Genomic DNA, 17,923 nt, shown 5'->3' with positions numbered 1-17,923 from the left:
AGTTATTTAGAAAATGGACACTCCATGGCAAATTTATGTGAGCACTGTATGTACGTATTATTTCTGCACTTTATGGCAGCAGTATTTTTAGATTGCATGATGATATTAAAAGGGGCACTCCAGTGGGAAGCAGGTGGGAAACAAATGTTTTCAAATCAACTGGTGCTAGAAAGTTATACAGATTTGTAAATTACTTCTATTTAAAAATCTTAATCCTTCCAGTACTTATCAGCTGCTGTATGCTCCAGAGGAAGTTGTGTCGTTCTTTCCAGTCTGACCACAGTGCTCTCTGCTGATACCTCTGTCCATGTCAGGAACTGTCCGGAGTAGGAGAGGTTTGCTATGGGGATTTGTTCCTACTCTGGACAGTTCCTGATACGGACAGAGGTGGCAGCAGAGAGCACTGAGGTCAGACTGGAAAGAACTACACAACTTTCTCTGGAGCATACAGCAGCTGATAAGTACTGGAAGGATTAAGATTTTTACATAGAAGTAATTTACAAATCTGTATAACTTTTTGTCACCTGTTGATTTTAATGTTTTTTTCCCCACCAGAGTACCCCTTTAAAGGGGTACTCCAGCCCTAGACATCTTATCCACTATCCAAAGGATAGGGGATAAGATGTCTGATCGCGGGGGTCCCGCCGCTGGGGAACCCCCGCAATATAGCATGCAGCACCCACCTGTATCTGCTTCCGGAAGAGCTGGAGGTTCTGGCTCCCGACCACGGGAACGGAAGATAGTGACGTCACGACTCCGCCCCCATGTGACGTCATTCTCCGCCCCCTCAATGCAAGTCTATGGGAGGGGGCGTGACGTGTCACGCCCCCTCCCATAGACTTGCATTGAGGGGGCGGGGCGTGACATCACACGGGGGCAGAGTCGTGACATCACGATCTTCCGTTCCCGCGATCAGGAGCCAGAACCTCCAGCTCTGCCGGAAGCAGATACAGGTGGGTGTTGCATGCTATCCTTTGGATAGAGGATAAGATGTCAGGGCCGGAGTACCCCTTTAAGGCAAACCCACACAGTATTTTCTCTCCAAAGACTTAAATCTTCGATTTCAAAACTTCTAACATTATTATTAGATCTCCTGTTTTGCCAGCGAAGACTTGGCTGATGTCCTCGCGAGTTACGACAGAAAACAGCTTGACAAGTTGTTGTGGCAAATATCCCCCTTGTGTTTCCATTATTCTACGACGTGAAGCTCGTAATTCTGTCTCAGGAGACTCAATGATTAAAAATAAAATGAAATAAAATGGTTGATCTGTTGTTGGCACGGTGGCCCAAATGACTTGTATCCATGTGTCTCATGTTCTTCATTTAGTGGCTTCAATATTATAGGTTTGAGGTTTTGCTTAGAATTTTACGCTTTATAATTTGATTCTTGGTTAATTGAACCCATTTCGAAATGATTTCTGGTCTTATCTTGTCTGACAAGCTGATCTGGAAACAATTTGTGGACCTAAAGATAATTCCAAACAAGACTAATGTCAACAGCCTTTAAAGGGGTACTGCGGGGAAGTTAAGAAATATAAAAATTTCCCAAAGCCACCACAATACCCGTGTGGTTTTGGCATCTCCTGTGGCCCCTGTTGTCTCCTAAATACTTTTTTTTCCCCTTGTTTGCAGCACAGACTACAACTCCCAGAAGTCAGTGCAGCTCTGTGTAATGGCTGCCAGCCAATTGCAGTTTTGTGTGCATGTTCACACTGCAGCTCACACACTGTACAGGTCTTTTCATCCTTCTTCCAGCAATAAATCATGCTATGCTTTGAATGGCAGCAGTAAGTGATAAGATCTACAACAATCTTCACTCAGCTTCTCTCATGGCACAAAGAGAGGAGAGGGGAGGGGAGCTGTGGCTGTGAAGCCAGAATCATGTGGTGCTTGTCTCTGTGTAAACCCCTCACTCACCTATCCCCCACCCTCCTGTCAAGACACAGTAGTTGGCTGGATTAAGTTTCTCTCTCACTTCCTGCATGTAAGTGACAGCTAAAGGGGAAAACTGCTGTATATAGCTAATGAATGATATTTAGACAAATACATAGGTTGGTGAGAGGGAAAGGATGGGATATGGGTTTAGTTCCCTGGAGTACCCCTTTAAGTGTAAAGCAATGTCTCAGCTATTCTTCAAGGAAAAGACCCAACTGTATTAAACGGGTGCTCGGCCCTAGACATCTTATCCCCTATCCAAAGGATAGGGGATAAGATGTCTGATCGCGGGGTCTCACCGCTGGGGACACCCGCAATCTCCGTGCTGCACCCGACATTCGTTTAGAGCATTGGGTGCAGCGCCCCAGGCTCGTGACGTCATTCCCCCTCAATGCAAGTCTATGGGAGGGGGCATTGAAGGGGCAAAGAGGTGATGTCAATGGGGTGTGATCGTGACGCCATGAGCCTAAGTCCCGCATCGCCAGTCATCCGGCACGAAGCGAAGTTCGCTCCGTGCATCGGATGTCTGGGGTGCCGCACCAGCTGAGATCGCGGGGATCCCCAGCGGCGGGACCCCAGGGATCAGATATCTTATCCCCCATCCTTTGGATAGGGGAGAAGATGTCTAGGGGCAGAGTACCCCTTTAAGCCAATAATGGTTGAGTCTTTGGACACGTCAAAACATTTCTCGGTTGTATTGATTGCTAATATTGCTCTTCAAGGGGTTATTCAGGAATCGAAAAACAGTGGTAATTTCTTTCAAGAACCTCACCCTGTCTGTCTCCAGGTTGGGTGTGGTTCTGCAGCTCAGTTCTATTTAAGTGAATGGAGCCAAGTTGTAAAACCACACCCAAACCTGGAGACAGACAGAAGTGTTTTTTTAAAGAAATTAGCTCTGTTTTTCGATTCCTGGATAACCCCATTAATTGTCTTGTTTATTAGTAATTTTTAGTATGGTGTCCCAGTACCAGTGGTAAAGCTACTACCCCTGTCTTGTCGCATGTGCTTGAGGTACTGGAAGCTTAAAGGAGTGCTCAGCCCCTAGACATCTTATCCCCCACCAGGCCATAGGGTCCCCCAATGCAAGTCTATGGGTGGCGTGGGGGCATGGCTGTGACATTGTGACCTTGCCGCCTGCACCCAGCATTCGGAACAAAATGTTCCAAACGCTGGGGCAGCGAAGTACTCCTTTAATGCAAAGGCATATGTGTGCATTGCATCATATTTACTGCATTACATAAAGTATTCAAAAGTGTACAGGTTTAACATGTGTCTTACCTGTATCAGATGAGTGATACCTTGGTCACGTGATCTCCTTAGCCAATAGCTATGGGAGAAGTGCCTATGCCAGTTGTTTCAAGCTGTGGTCCTCTAGATGTTGCAAAAACTTCAACTCCCAGCATGCCCAGACAGCCAACGGCTGTCTGGGCATGCTGGGAGTTCAAGTTTTGCAAAATATGGAGGGCTACAGTTTGAGACAACTGGCCTAGACCAATTTCCCTCTCTCAGGAGAAAGGGGGCACCCTTGGCTTGGGACACCAAAGTGTGCACATCCTCTAGATTTGCTATTGCTAGGCATAATACCCCTAGGCCAAGTCACTGTTCCTGTACCTGCCCACACTGTAAGGATAAAATGCTTAGGTCCTTCATCTCCAAGTTTTCATTGTCAGAGAGAATAAGGCTAAACAAGGGTCTTTCTGCAGTATACAAATCTGTTCAGTGACAGTTGGAGTTAGATATTTTCGTCAAATGTTTTCCTGTCCATGTCCCTATAGGTATCATGTCTCAAACCAGATTGGTGTGAGTAAAGAAAAAGTCTACATATTGCACCACAATAAGCCAACCCGTGAAGATCCTCATTAGTAGTTTCAAATTAATTGGACTGAGAACATATTCAGCTGGGAACATTCACATCTGTATTATTCATTACACATAGTGCTAAGAAGCACCTTAGAGATTGTTAAATTCAGCAAAGCTATAAAAGCATCATTTAAAGGGACAGTGACCAAATATACACTCAACTGGCTCTAGGCTGGGCCAAAGTAAATGGATGGTATTGGATTTGCACACGAGGTTCAGTAATATTGATTTTATGGATTCCTAGTGTCCAGAGGTCTCATTCCTGCACCCATGTGATTAAAGGGGTACTACCGTGCTGACAACTTATCCCCTATCTAAAGGATAGGGGATAAGTTGCCTAATCGCGCGGGACCCCACATAATCAGGCAACTTATCCCCCTATCCTTTAGATAGGGGATAAGTTGACAGCACGGTAGTACCCCTTTAAGGGTTAGCAGGGGTCACAAGGGAATTCCCCTCCACTTACTTTTATGGACAATACAGAGACAGGACTCTTTTGGTGCATCCACAAGGAATTCCTTGACTTGTTGGGATGCTACTAGACCAGGACCTAAGTTAAAGGGGTACTCCACTGGAAAAAAAAATGTCTAAATCAACTGGTACCGGAAAGGTAAACAGATTTGTAAATTACTTCTATTTAAAAATCTTAATCCTTCTAGTACTTATCAGCTGCTGTATGGCTCCACAGGAATTTTTTTTCTTTTTAAATGTCATTTCTGCCTGACCACAGTGCTCTCTGCTGACACCTCTGTCCATTTAGTAACTGTCCAGAGTAGGAGCAAATCCCCATAGAAAACCTATCGTGCTCTGGACAGTTCCTGTTATGGACAGAGGTGTCAGCAGAGAGCACTTGTGGTCAGACAGAAAGGAAGTTCAAAAAGAAAAGAAATTCCTGTGGATCATACAACAGCTGATAAGTACTGAAAGGATAAGGATTTTTATATGGAAGTAATTTACAAATCTGTTTAACTTTCTAGCACCAGTTGATTTAAAAAATTTTTTTTTAAGTGGAGTACTCCTTTAAGCGATGTCCAACATTCTTTTGCAATTGATCCCTTTGAATATCTTCTTTCAAATGCTACACTTATTTCTTTACATCTTTCTTTAGAGATATGGTTATCCTTGCAGCGGGACTTGCTGGGCGTATTTACTTGGATTTTGGATGTAGACACTACTAAAAATTGTTCTGTCTTGTCTACATCAGTTTTAGGGATGTTACACCTAAGGCTTAATAGTGCAGTCTCCCCATGAGGATGCATGCACTATTTAGCAATAGTGGTGGGACCCCCGGGATCTCCATGGCGGTAGCGGCAGCATCCGGAACATGGAAGCTTGGAGCTTCCGTGTTTGTGACGTCACGCCACTTCCCCTCCATTCATGTCTATGGGATGGGGCATGACGGCTAGTATGTAACCGTCACGCCTTCTCCCATAGACATGAGTGGAGGGGGCGTGGCAGCTATACTCGCCAGTCATCCGGCACTGAGCCGAGTTCGCTCCATGCACAGATGACCAGGGTGCTGCACCAGAGATCGCGGGGGTCCTTCGGATAGGGGATAAGATATTTTTAGCTGGCAAGCCTACGGGAGGGGCGTGAAATCTGTCACGCCCCCTCCCGTAGGCTTGCATTGAGGAGCGGAGCGTGACATCACACGGGGCGGAGGCGTGACATCACACGGGGGGGCGCCCGCCCTGTAGTCGCCGGTAATCAGTCCCGGAGCGAACACGCTCCGGGGACTGATTACAAACGGGGGTCCCCAGCGGCGGGACTCCCTCGATCAGGCATCTTATCCCCTATCCTTTAGATAGGGGATAAGATGTCTAAGCACCGGAGAACCCCTTTAACCCCTGACATGCTGTAGGAAACCCACTGCTTATGGCCTAATCCTAATTAAATTAAGAAACATCGGTAATGGTAAATATAATACTATACCCCAAGATAAATTCCTTGAGGGCTATAGTTTATAAAATTAAAGGGGTATTCTGCTGAAAAACATCTTACCCCCTATCCAAAGGATAGGGGATAAGATGTCTGATCGTGGGGGTCCCGCCACTGTGGACCTCCGGGATCTCCATGCCGGCAGCGGCGGCACCCGGAACAAGGAAGCTTGGAGCTTCCATGTTCGTGACGTCACGCCACGTCCCCTCCATTCATGTCTATGGGAGGGGCATGACGGCTAGTATGTAGTCGCCACGTCTTCTCCCATAGACATGAATGAAGGGGGCGTGGCAGCTAAAGTCGCCAGTCATCCGGCATGGAGCAGAGTTCGCTCCGTGCACGGATGACCGGGGTGCTGTGTCGGAGATCGCGGGGGTCCTTTGGATAGAGGATAAGATGTTTTTTGCCGGAGTGCCCCCTTAACCCCTAACGTGCTGTAAGAAACCCACTGTATGCTTGTTCTACCAGAGAAATACCTAAGTGAGTAATTTCCAAACAGTGTGTCTTCAGCTGTTGCAAAACTACAACTCCCAGCATGCCCGGACAGCCGAAGGCTGTCCGGGCATGCTGGAAGTTGTAGTTTGGCAACAGCTGGAGACACACTGTTTGGAAAACACTGACCTAAGTGATGTAGGCCTACAGCTCTTTATACTCACATTTTACTGTCCAGCAACCCTTAATATCCTATTGTAGTGTTGGGGTGCGATGTGAGGTGTAGGGGCGGATGGTGTTGCCCAGGAGTAAATGGTGTTAACCCCTTAATGTTCGTGACGCCAGGGCGTGGTTTGCTTATTTAACCACCTGAAGGTAGCACCGCTAGTCCTCGATTAGACAGGGCAAATAATAGTCCGAGGCCCGGTTAAGGTTAACAGTAGCTTTACTGAGGTAGACAGATGGTAACAGTCATTACAGCTAGGCCAGGATCCCAGAGAGGTGACCAGTAACACAGGTGACCCCACAGCTTGCTGGGACTTGCAGTGACTTGACAGACTTTAGCGCAGCCGCACTGACTATAACTGACTTGACTGAAGATAGTGACAGCAGACAGAGATGACTTGACTTACTGACTTGTGGCTGTAATTTAGGCTTGAGGCCTCCAGATGTGCTGGACACTGGCTCTGAGACATCTGGACTGGACTTGACCTCAGCAGAAAGAACGTGTAAGAGACTGATTGCAGCTCCTCCCTCCCTTATAAAGGGGGGCGGAGCAAGGAGCCCATAGGCTAGCTGCGGGTCATCTGGTCACCTGGTGCTCTCTGGGTAACAAAACATGTGACTTTAACATGTGACAAACATTAACAGGTGAAGGACAATATACACTAAATATACAACCTATGCACAATATGGGGGAACACTGCAGGAGAGCCCTGAGGACGTACAGGGACTCAACCTGACAGGACTGTAGGAGCATATCCCGTACTGGGACATCACACTATAGCCACCCGAGCTCACTTGTGTATAGCAGCTGGTGTAGTTGTGCTGGGCCACCACATGAATAAGTAGTGCTTCTTGCTCCCAGTTTTTAAAAATAGTGCTATTGCCAGGGGCCCGCATTTGCCCTATGGTTAGCGTGGCCCGGTTTGAATTAGTACAAGACACTGATGGGTTAATCTTTTTGGGAGAGAATTAGAGCACACAGTTACCCCCAAATCACAAGTCTGTATACTTACGTAAAGACGCTACATTGAAACAAAATTTTGGGCGGCACCATCAAAGTGACTATGATCATTATCCTCGCGCCCCTGGAGAGGCGGCTTTTTGTGCTTCCTCAGAGATCATTATATTTCGCACTTTTTGCAGGTTATTTAATGGGCCGCCAAGGCTTAACTCCAGCTCTCGGGCCCCAGCAGGGGGGCGCGCTCCGCTTCCCTTTCATATGGGGGGGGACAGAATATATCAATGTATGTGCTTATGCCTCATAACTCGTCTCTCGCAGAGACTCCTTAATGCCTTTTCATGCAGATAATTTGCACATTAGTGGCGGAGATCAGAGAGGCGCTTTGGATTTTGTCAGATCTCACCTATCTCTGGGGTCTCATCTTTTTTTTTTTAAGCTGAAATGCAAAACGCTTGGAGATTATACAGAAATATATTATATCTAACAGGGGATTCTGACATTTATAATCCATAGGAGAATGGGAAAAACATTTACAGCTGAGCCAATGAGTGGGAAATATTAGGGAATCACTTAAAGGGGCTCTCCGGTTGGATGCAAAAAGGGGTAGACTGGATTATAATCATTAAAAAATAATCAGTACTTACCTCACTGACCTGTCACCACTCCCCGGGTCCTCCCTGATATTAAAGGGGTATTTTGGTGAAAAAAAATAATGTTTTCATATCAACTGGCTTCAGAAAGTTAAACAGATTTGTAAATTACTTCTATTAAAAATCTTAATCCTACTGAAGTTGAGTTGTTCTTTTCTGTCTGGCAACAGTGCTCTCTGCTGACACCTCTGTCTGTCTCAGGAACTGTCCAGAGCAGGAGAGGTTTGCTATGGGGATTTGCTCCTACTCTGGACAGTGCCCGAAACAGACAGAGGTGTCAGCAGAGAGCACTGTGGTCAGACAGAAAAGAACAACTCAACCTCAGCAGCTGATAAGTACTGGTAGGACTAAGATTTTTTTTATAGAAATCATTTACAAAACCGTTTAACAGTTGATATGAAAAAAATAGTTTTTCACTGGAATACCCCTATAACTTCCTGGTCCCCATTTTAATACCAAGCCAATGCCTGCTCAGCTAATCATTAGACACCATTGTGCCCCGCCTCAATCAGGGATTAGCAGAGCAGCAATATCTTGTGCCAAGGTGGGGACCAGCCAGAACCCAGGCCCCATTGGAACAGTAATGAAGTGAGGTGATTAGGTGATGAGGTGAGTACTTTTGACTTCGAAACATGTAGAAGTGTGCATTGAAGTATGTTATCCAGAAATAAATGTCCTCAGGTTGTGTGTGGTATTACAACTTTGTTCTATTCACTTTAGTGGAACTGAGCTGCACTACCACACACAACCTGAGTACTGGGGTGGCGCTAATGTTGAAATTATCTCTGTTTCTTTACTCTTGGACAACCCATTTAATAAACCAGCGTTTTACAAGAACCACCGCAAGCAGCACCTTACTTAGATCTGCTTTTTGTGTGGTATTGTGTTTCATATCGGTGGTGTTCTCCGGAGTGGATCTTTAGCTACAGCTGCGTTCGTCTAGCTTGACTTGTACACAGGTGTGATGTCCCAGTACAGGATATAGTCTGTACAGTCCTTAGGCCCTGTCAGGTCCTGTGTCCTAACGGCTCTCCTGCAGCATCTCCCCCATAGTGTTATATGTATTATGTATAAAGGACCTTTGAGTTAATCACATAATAATGTTGTCACATGTTCAAGTCACATGTTTGTTACCCAGAGAGCACCAGTTAACCAGGTGATCTGCAGCTTGACCTATGGGCTCCTTGCTCAGCTCCCCTTTATAAGGAAGGGAGGAGCTGCAATCTGCCTCTTTTGCTCTCTTAGATCCTGAGGTCAAGTCCAGTCCAGACGTCTCAGAACCAGTGTCCAGCACTTCTGGAGGCCTCAAGCCTAACCTTGCCTGGCCGCAATCGGTCCGAATTCAGGCGTGACGTCACGCCGTGCTGCAGCTGGCCACTAGGAGGGAGACCCCTAGTGGCCGGTTTTCAAACTTAAAAATCACCCTGATAAAGAAAAAAGAAATAATGAAAATATATTACAGATATGTTGTAGCACATAACTACTACAACATATCAAAAAATAAAGCTGGTGACAGTGCCCATTCAAACGCTGTATTTCATGACTAACGCTGTGATTCACAGTCCTCCAGTGTAGGATGTGTTTAGTAGGCTGAGAATGGCTGAATGGGATCCAGAACAAATCTATACCCCTTCGCAGTCTTCTATTAAGATTATGAAAATCACACGGTTTGTGTTTGTTTGCAAAAGCAAAAAAAAAAAACATAAAATAAAATAAATAAAAATAATAATGTGAAGTTTTAATGAATGCATAAAGCTAAACTAAGCTTCTCTGTATGTTCTGTAAAATCCCTGCTGCTCTGTCCCAACACCTGTAAGAACACGCGCTCAATATTCTGGGAAAACACAGAGCAGCTCTATATGGCTGAAGGATTCTGGGATTCGCTATAAGGCTTATGAATGTCGCTGCGTCTCTACAGCTCCACCTGCTGGTCTTTGCGCTTAATACACATCGTCTCATATTAAAATACAGCAACAATTTTCAGAGCTCAATAGAGTCCGTAAAAATAGGGTTTCACCCTGTACAGAGATCTCAATAGGATAGGTAAAGTCTTGACGTGTTTCAGGGGGTTACCTCTTAGTCATAAAATCCTTGTCTATTTTTTTTTTACAATATGGGCAAGATACCAGATTATCACTAATAATATATTCCGGTGTGGACGGTGTGTACGATATTATAACCTTCACAGAGCCATTCCAGTTATATTTAATATTTCTGCACTATTTATTCCTAACATACGTGTATAAAAAATGTAAACATTTCAAAAATTTGTTAGCAAAAAGCCTTAAAGGGGTACTCTGGTGGAAAACTTTTTTTTTTTTTTTAAATCAACTGGTGCCAGAAGGTTATACAGATTTGTAAATTACTTCTATTTAAAAATCCTAATCCTTTCAGTACTGCTGTATGCTCCAGAGGAAGTTGTGTAGTTTTTTCCAGTCTGACCACACTGCTCTCTGCTGACATCTCTGTCCGTGTCAGGAACTGTCCGGAGCAGGAGAGGTTTGCTATGGGGATTTGCTCCTGCTCTGAGGTGTCAGCAGAGAACACTGTCCTCAGACCTGAAAGAACTACACAACTTCCTCTGGAGCATACAGCTGCTAATAAGTACTGTAAGGATTACTATTTTTAAATATAAGTAATTTACAAATCTGTATAACTTTTGGCACCAGTTGATTTAAAAATAAATGAATGTTTTTCACCAGAGTCCCCCTTTAAGTCAACTGGTGAGCACTATGTTTTCTTACTAAAATTCTTACAGTACTAAAACCTATAATACCATCTATTGTTAGCAGAACAAGCAAAAAATATAACTATTATAATACTGCCTCCTATGTACAAGAATATAACTACTATAAAACTGCTCCTATATACAAGAATATAACTACTATAATACTGCTCCTATATACAAGAATATAACTACTATAATACTGCTCCTATATACAAGAATATAACTACTATCATACTGCTCCTATATACAAGAATATAACTACTATAATACCGCCTCCTATATACAAGAATATAACTACTATAATACTGCCTCCTATATACAGGAATATATCTACTATAATACTGCCTCCTATATACAAGAATATAACTACTATAATACTGCCTCCTATATACAAGAATATAACTACTATAATGCTGTCATTATCTGTCTGGCATGCTAGGAGTTGTAGTTTTGTAGAATCTGAAGGGCCATAGTTCTGGGAAAACTGTTCCAAGTTAAGGTTATGGAGGTGCGGTATGCTCTGTAGATAAGGTTATGGAGGTGCGGTATGCTCTGTAGATAAGGTTATGGAGGTGCGGTATGCTCTGTAGATAAGGTTATGGAGGTGCGGTATGCTCAGTAGATAAGGTTATGGAGGTGCGGTATGCTCTGTAGATAAGGTTATGGAGGTGCGGTATGCTCTGTAGATAAGGTTATGGAGGTGCGGTATGCTCTGTAGATAAGGTTATGGAGGTGCGGTATGCACAATAGATAAGGTTATGGAGGCGCGGTATGTTCTGTAGATAAGGTTATGGAGGTGCGGTATGCACAGTAGATAAGGTTATGGAGGTGCGGTATGCTCTGTAGATAAGGTTATGGAGGTGCTGTATGCTCTGTAGATAAGGTTATAGAGGTGCGGTATGCTCTGTAGATAAGGTTATGGAGGTGCGGTATGCTCTGTAGATAAGGTTATGGAGGTGCGGTATGCTCTGTAGATAAGGTTATGGAGGTGCGGTATGCACAATAGACAAGGTTATGGAGGCGCGGTATGTTCCTCAGTCTTGCAGGTTACCGGGTGGGTCATGTGTGCTCTCGTTCTGTACCCATCTGTATATTACAGACTCCGCTGTCATTACAATAACCCCCCAGGGATTGGTTGATTTGACTTCACTTCCAAAATGGTGAGAGCAGTCTTCTCCCTGGAGACGACTGGTGGAAAATCTCTACCAATTACTACAGAACCTGCAGACAGATTCTCCATAGATCTCATAGGGGCCATAGAAGGTGGCGGCGACACTTAGCGCTGAAATCAGCTTTTGCAGTCGGCAGATATCAGGGGCTGCAGCACAGCAGGAGGACTAGGAGCAAACTATTTACCATAATTTGTATTAAATTGGTTTTAACTCCTTCTTCCTGTGTCCTTAAAGTAAATGCTCACATTTTAACTTTTTTGCTTTCTCTGTTTTTCTATGAACTATAACACTCTTATGTTTCCATCCTCAGAGCCGTATGAGGGCTTGTGCGTTTTTATTGTCCTTTTTTTGATGACTTCCTTCATTTTACCATAATGTGCATAACGGGAAACAAAAAATAATGCCATTTTGTAAATTTTGGGGGCTTTTTGGTTTTTCTCCAAATTAAAAAAAATGTAGATTTTGGTAGCTTAGAGTGTGGTCACACACCCAGATTCTTAAAGGGGTCCTCCGTTGCCCCAGTGTTTGGAACATTTCCGAACGCTTGGAGCGGGTGACCGGGTCATGACATCATGGTCACGCCCCCTCATGATGTCACGCCACGTCCCCTCAATGCAAGTCTAGGGGGCGACACCCCTCCCATAGGCTTTCATTGAGGGGGCATGGCATCCCATTACAAGGGGCGTTGCCGTGATGTCATGACCCCGCCGCCCACACCATTCTAAACAAACGCCGGGTGCTGCATAGAGATCGCGGGGGTCCCAGCGGCAGGACCCCCACGATCATATATCTTAACCCCTATCCTTTGTATAGGGGATAAGATGTCTAGGGGCGGAGTACCCCTTTATTGCACCCGTTTATGCACCAAAGTATAAACCCTCATCCGTTCCCAATATATGAGGGTTTATACTTTGTCTGACCATTCAGGGAATCAGTCAGATGGGCGTGAACTTAATTTTTATCAATAGGAGTGACGGGCAGGTGATGGGTGGGATTATACAGTCAGGGGGTGTATGCTTTCTAACACACACCCCCTGACTGTATAATCCCGCCCATCACCTGCCCAGTCACCTCTATTAATAAAGTTAAGTTTACGCCCATCTGACCAATTTCCTGACTTGTCAGATAAACTATAAACCCTAATATCTCAGGAACGGAAGGGCGTATCAAGAAACTGTAAAAAGCCATGTGATCAGGGGGCCCTAAACTATTAGATTATAATGCAATCTCATTTTATGGGTGTTTTCCACAGATCCCCTTTAACTCTTTTCCACCATAGAACATTTGGCTATGCCCGCCCTGTCACCCGGTAAGTTCCCGCAACAGGACGCGGTGCAGAAAATCGACGGCAGGATTGAGAGCTGGGATCCCGCCATAACTTCCGAGACTGAGATTGCACAGCATCTGTAGGATTGACAGAGGGAGGGGGCTCCTCCCATCTCCCATCGGCAACCCTGTGATGTGATCGTGGGGTCCTGATGGTTGTCATGGCAATAGGAAGCCAGTTAATGGCCTTCTGTCTGCCAAGTACGGAAGCCTGTGAGGTCTAGCCTTAGGCAGTGTAATACGGATACAGTTACCGAAAAAAGTACAGAAAAAAGTATAAAAATAAAATGTAAAAAAATAAATAAATAATAATAATAATTTAGAGGACGTTTTTATTGTAAAACATTTTTACATTTATTTAATTTTTTTTTGTTCACCTAGGGAACCTTTATAAGCAAAACATATATATTGCAGAAAACTGTCAGGTTGGCTTTCTACTATGTCTGTGGCAGTCTGCACTAGTAGAGTTTATATGGCATCCTGCTGCCACAGTAACTGATCGGCACCCTGCGATTGCTTTGCAGGGATGCCGATAGGAGCCTGGACAATGTGAGCAACCGTCTAACCGTCTAAACATTGCAGACCCTGTGGCATGACTTATGGCAGCGTTTTTCAACCAGGGTGCCTCCAGCTGTTGCAAAACTACAACTTCCAGCATGCCCGGACAGCCAAAGGCTGTCCGGGAATGCTGGGAGTTGTAGTTTTGCAACAGCTGGAGGCACCCTGGTTGGGAAATACTGACTTACGGGGTTAAATGACTGGCTTTAGTGTGATTGCTGATGCTGCTCAGTGATGGCGAGTGGCACATAGGCCTCTTTCTAACCTCTTATTCTTCCTCCATCAGGATCGCCACCTTCACAGACGGAATTTCTGAACAGTGGAAACATTACCCGGACATTACAATGAAGAAGAGTCAGAGTGTGATGACGGTGACGGCTGAGGAGGTAAGTATTCCTCCGTCCTTCCCTGAGCTCCACTTTATCATCCACAGATGATTTGTATCTTCATCACCTTTCTTGTTCTTCTGACATCTTTTATTTTGTGCAACTAAAAACAAGTTCCTGTTGACAGATCTGTTCTTGTTTTTTTTTTTTGTTCTTCTGTTTTTTCCAGTTTATCTCTTAAAGGGGTACTCCCCCCCCCCCCAAGACATCTTATCCCCTATCCAAAGGATCGGGGATAAGATGTCTGATTGTGGGTGTCCTGCCGCTGGGGATTCCCGCGATCTCCCTGCTGCACCGGCGTTCGTTTAGGGTACGTTCACACGCGCGGATTTTCACAGCGGATTTAGCTGCGGATCCGCTAGTGAAGGCCCCGCTCTATGCTGGCTTTACATGTGCCTGCTGGTAGCGGCGTATTGCTACTACGAGCAGGCACATGTAAAGCCAGCATAGGGCAGGCTTTCACCAGCGGATCTGCTGCGTAAAATACGCTGAAAATCCGCGCGTGTGAACGTACCTTTAGAGCGTCGGGTGCAGCGCCGGAGGCTCGTGACGTCACAGCCGTGCCCCGATTGTGACGTCATAGCCACGCCCCCTCAATGCAAGTCTTTGGGAGGGGGTGTGACGGCATCGTTTTTTTCTGTTGCACATTCTGCGACAGATTATAGGCGCAAAACCCAACAAAAAGAGTCGGAATCCTGTTAGTAAATGAGGGCCATTGTCTCTGGCTGCATGAAATCCTGGGAAAGGTCAGAGACAACAGTAAAATAAAAACTTGCACTACAGCATTTCCGGGTGCGGGTCCTGTTCATGAAAAGGGGACAAAGTGCTGCACAGAGGTAATAGAAGCAAATTACACTGTATTAAAAATTCCTATTAGGGGCTTAAAGGCTAAAGTATAAAAAAATCTGGAATATCTCTTAAGGGTCTATTCACACATTATTCTAATCCTGCGCAGATTTGAAGCTGTGTTCAGTCATTTAGTTTACATTGAAATAAAAAAATATGCACAGCAGATTTTATTATCATTGACTACAATGGGTCAGCAAGAAAACCCCATTAGTGGACGATCTGCGGAATTGAAGTCAATGGGTACCAAAATCTGCTGCAGCAAATCTGCAGCAAAAATAAGGATGTGTGAACTGACCCTAAGGGCAAGTTTACAGCAAGTTTCCCACTGCGAGTTTGAGCCGCAGCAGAAAATCCGCAGTAGATTCCATTGACTTTAATGGGGTCTGCGGCGGATTTTCTGCAGTCTGCTGTGGAGAGCCCAGCAGAGGGAAATAGGCAAAATCTGCTGCATAAAATATGCACATGTGAACGTACCCTTTTTGCTGCTCTAATATTCTACCACAGGAGTTACAGTAAGGAGAGAATTATTATAATTTTACATGTACTTTAATTAAAATAAATAATATAAGAGTGACAATACCCCCAATGCCCCATATAACCTGACTCATTAATACATGAATTTTAAATCCTTAAAGGGATACTCCTTCCCCAAACATATTTTCACCTATCTAAAAGATAAGCGATAAGATGTCTGATCGCTGGGGTCTGGCTGCTGGCACCCCAAGCGATCTCAGGGTCGGCGCTGCGGCGTTCTGAACACAGAAGCCTGGTGCTTCCGTGTTCGTGATGTTATGCCACGCCCCCTTCATTCATGTCTATGGGAGGGGGTGTGACGGCCAGTACATACCCATCATGCCTCCTCCTGTAGACATGAATAAGGGAGCGTGGTGGCTGTGGTAGCCAGTCACCCAGAACGGAGCCGAGTTCGCTCCGTGCATCGGATGCCTGTGGTGCCGCATCGGAAATTGCGTAGGTCCCCAGTGGCTGGATCAGATCTCTTATCCCCTATCCTTTGGATAGGGGATAAGATGTATAGGGGTGGAGTACCACTTTAAATCTGGAATCATAATAAGAGGTGAAATATCAGATCCCCTAGACCAGTGTTTCCCAATTAGGGTGCCTCCAGATGTTGCAAAACTACAACTCCCAGAATGCCTGGACAGCCAAAGGCTGTCCAGGCATGCTGGGAGTTGTAGTTTTGCAACATCTGGAGGCACCCTGGTTGGGAAACACTGCCCTAGACAGACAGATGAAATGAACTCACTTTGTATTCATTTGATCCAAGCCAAGTAGGCGGAGTGTGGCGCCAACTTGGCGTGACCTAATGCAAAAGGGGCGTGGCATAATTGGGGATTCAATAATGCTTACCGATAGGGGTTGTGCACCAACATACACAAGAATGGTAAAAGTGTGTAGTTAGATAGAGGTCCGTCTGCAGCCTTCCTGGACCTGTGTTGAATAGTATAGAGACCGGACTTCGTATTACCAGGATTCATGGCGCTGATCAGGACACAAGATTCACAGAGCGAAGGTAACGAGCATCAGGTTTATTCAACAACTAGCTGAGTACCCGGCGTTGCCCGGTTTTTCCTTCCTAATCCTTGTTGTGGAGGAAAATCAACATAGGAGGAAGCTTTTGACTTCATATCCCGTCCTCATATATTGTTGTCATACCCCAACCCCATATCCCGTCCTTATATCCCGACCTCCTATCCCGACCTCCTATCCCGTCCTCCTATGCCAACCTTCTATCCCGTCCTCCTATTCCGTCCTCCTATTCCGACCTCCTATCCCGACCTCCTATCCCGACCTCCTATCCTCGGCCTCCTATCCCGACCTCCTATCCCGACCTCCTATCCTCGACCTCCTATCCTCGACCTCCTATCCCAACCTCCTATCCCGACCTCCTATCCCAACCTGTAATATATGTACCAGGTATTGAAATATCTCCAGCCGTACGGAAGTTATGTGGGAACATACATTTCCCATTGATTTGCATGGGACTTTAAACAAAACCCCCGATCCTCACAAATGGGGGTAGTTAAGGGTTAAATTAACTATCCTATATTTTAAGTGGACATATAAGTAACATGTGACCAAGTATTTTCGAAATATCTCCAGCCGTTTGGAAGTTATGCAGTAACATATATTTCCTATAGACTTGTATGGGACCTTAAACAAAAACCCCGCCCCTGGCAAATGGGGGTGAGTAAGGGTTAAATCACCTATCCTATGTTTGTTGGTGACATATAAGTAACATGTGGCCAAGTTTCATGTTAATATCTTTAGCCGTTTGGACGTGATGCTGGAACATACACACATACATACACATAGATATATATATATACACACACACACACACATACACACATTGAGTTTTATATATATATATATATATATATAGATAATGCAACGCGTTTCGCTGCGCATGCTCAGCTTCAGCAGGCCTGATGAAGCTGCGCATGCTCAGCAAAACGCATTCCATTATTGTTATATAAACCTGATGGTCGTTACCTTCGCTCTGTGAATCTTGTGTCCTGATTAACGCCACGAATCCTGGTAATACGAAGTCCGGTCTCTACACTAAATTTACTACAACGTATGCCCGAAAGTGAAAATTGTAGCTGAAATCTGTCGAAGGATGTCAGGGCATGATGGGAGTTGTAGTTGGGAACACTGGGGGAGATTTATCAAAACCTGTGCAGAGAAAAAGTTGCTGAGTTGCCCATAGCAACCAATCAGATGGCTTCTTTCATTTTTCACAAGGCCTCTGGAAAATGAAAGCAGCGATCTGATTGGTTGCTATGGGCAACTGCTCAACTCTGCAAAGGTTTTGATAAATCTCCCCCACTGTGTTAGAAGGAAGTTCTCTATACTAGATTTCTATATTATGGCGGATTTAA

General features: G+C 44.9%; 1 protein-coding gene across 1 annotated transcript in view; it reads left to right on the top strand.

Moving 5' to 3' along the window:
- The window catches only part of PDE4B (phosphodiesterase 4B), a 467,359-nt gene that overhangs the window by 23,768 nt on the left and 425,668 nt on the right, over positions 1-17,923 (top strand). The window contains 1 exon segment of the mRNA XM_056532827.1: positions 14,072-14,171. Coding sequence (XP_056388802.1) covers positions 14,130-14,171 — 42 coding nt within the window. The 5' untranslated portion in view covers positions 14,072-14,129.

The sequence above is a fragment of the Hyla sarda genome, chromosome 7, assembly GCF_029499605.1.
Source record: "Hyla sarda isolate aHylSar1 chromosome 7, aHylSar1.hap1, whole genome shotgun sequence".
Classification (NCBI taxonomy): domain Eukaryota; kingdom Metazoa; phylum Chordata; class Amphibia; order Anura; family Hylidae; genus Hyla; species Hyla sarda.
Note: the sequence above shows the minus strand (reverse complement) of the source record. Positions and strands in the feature narration are given on the sequence as shown.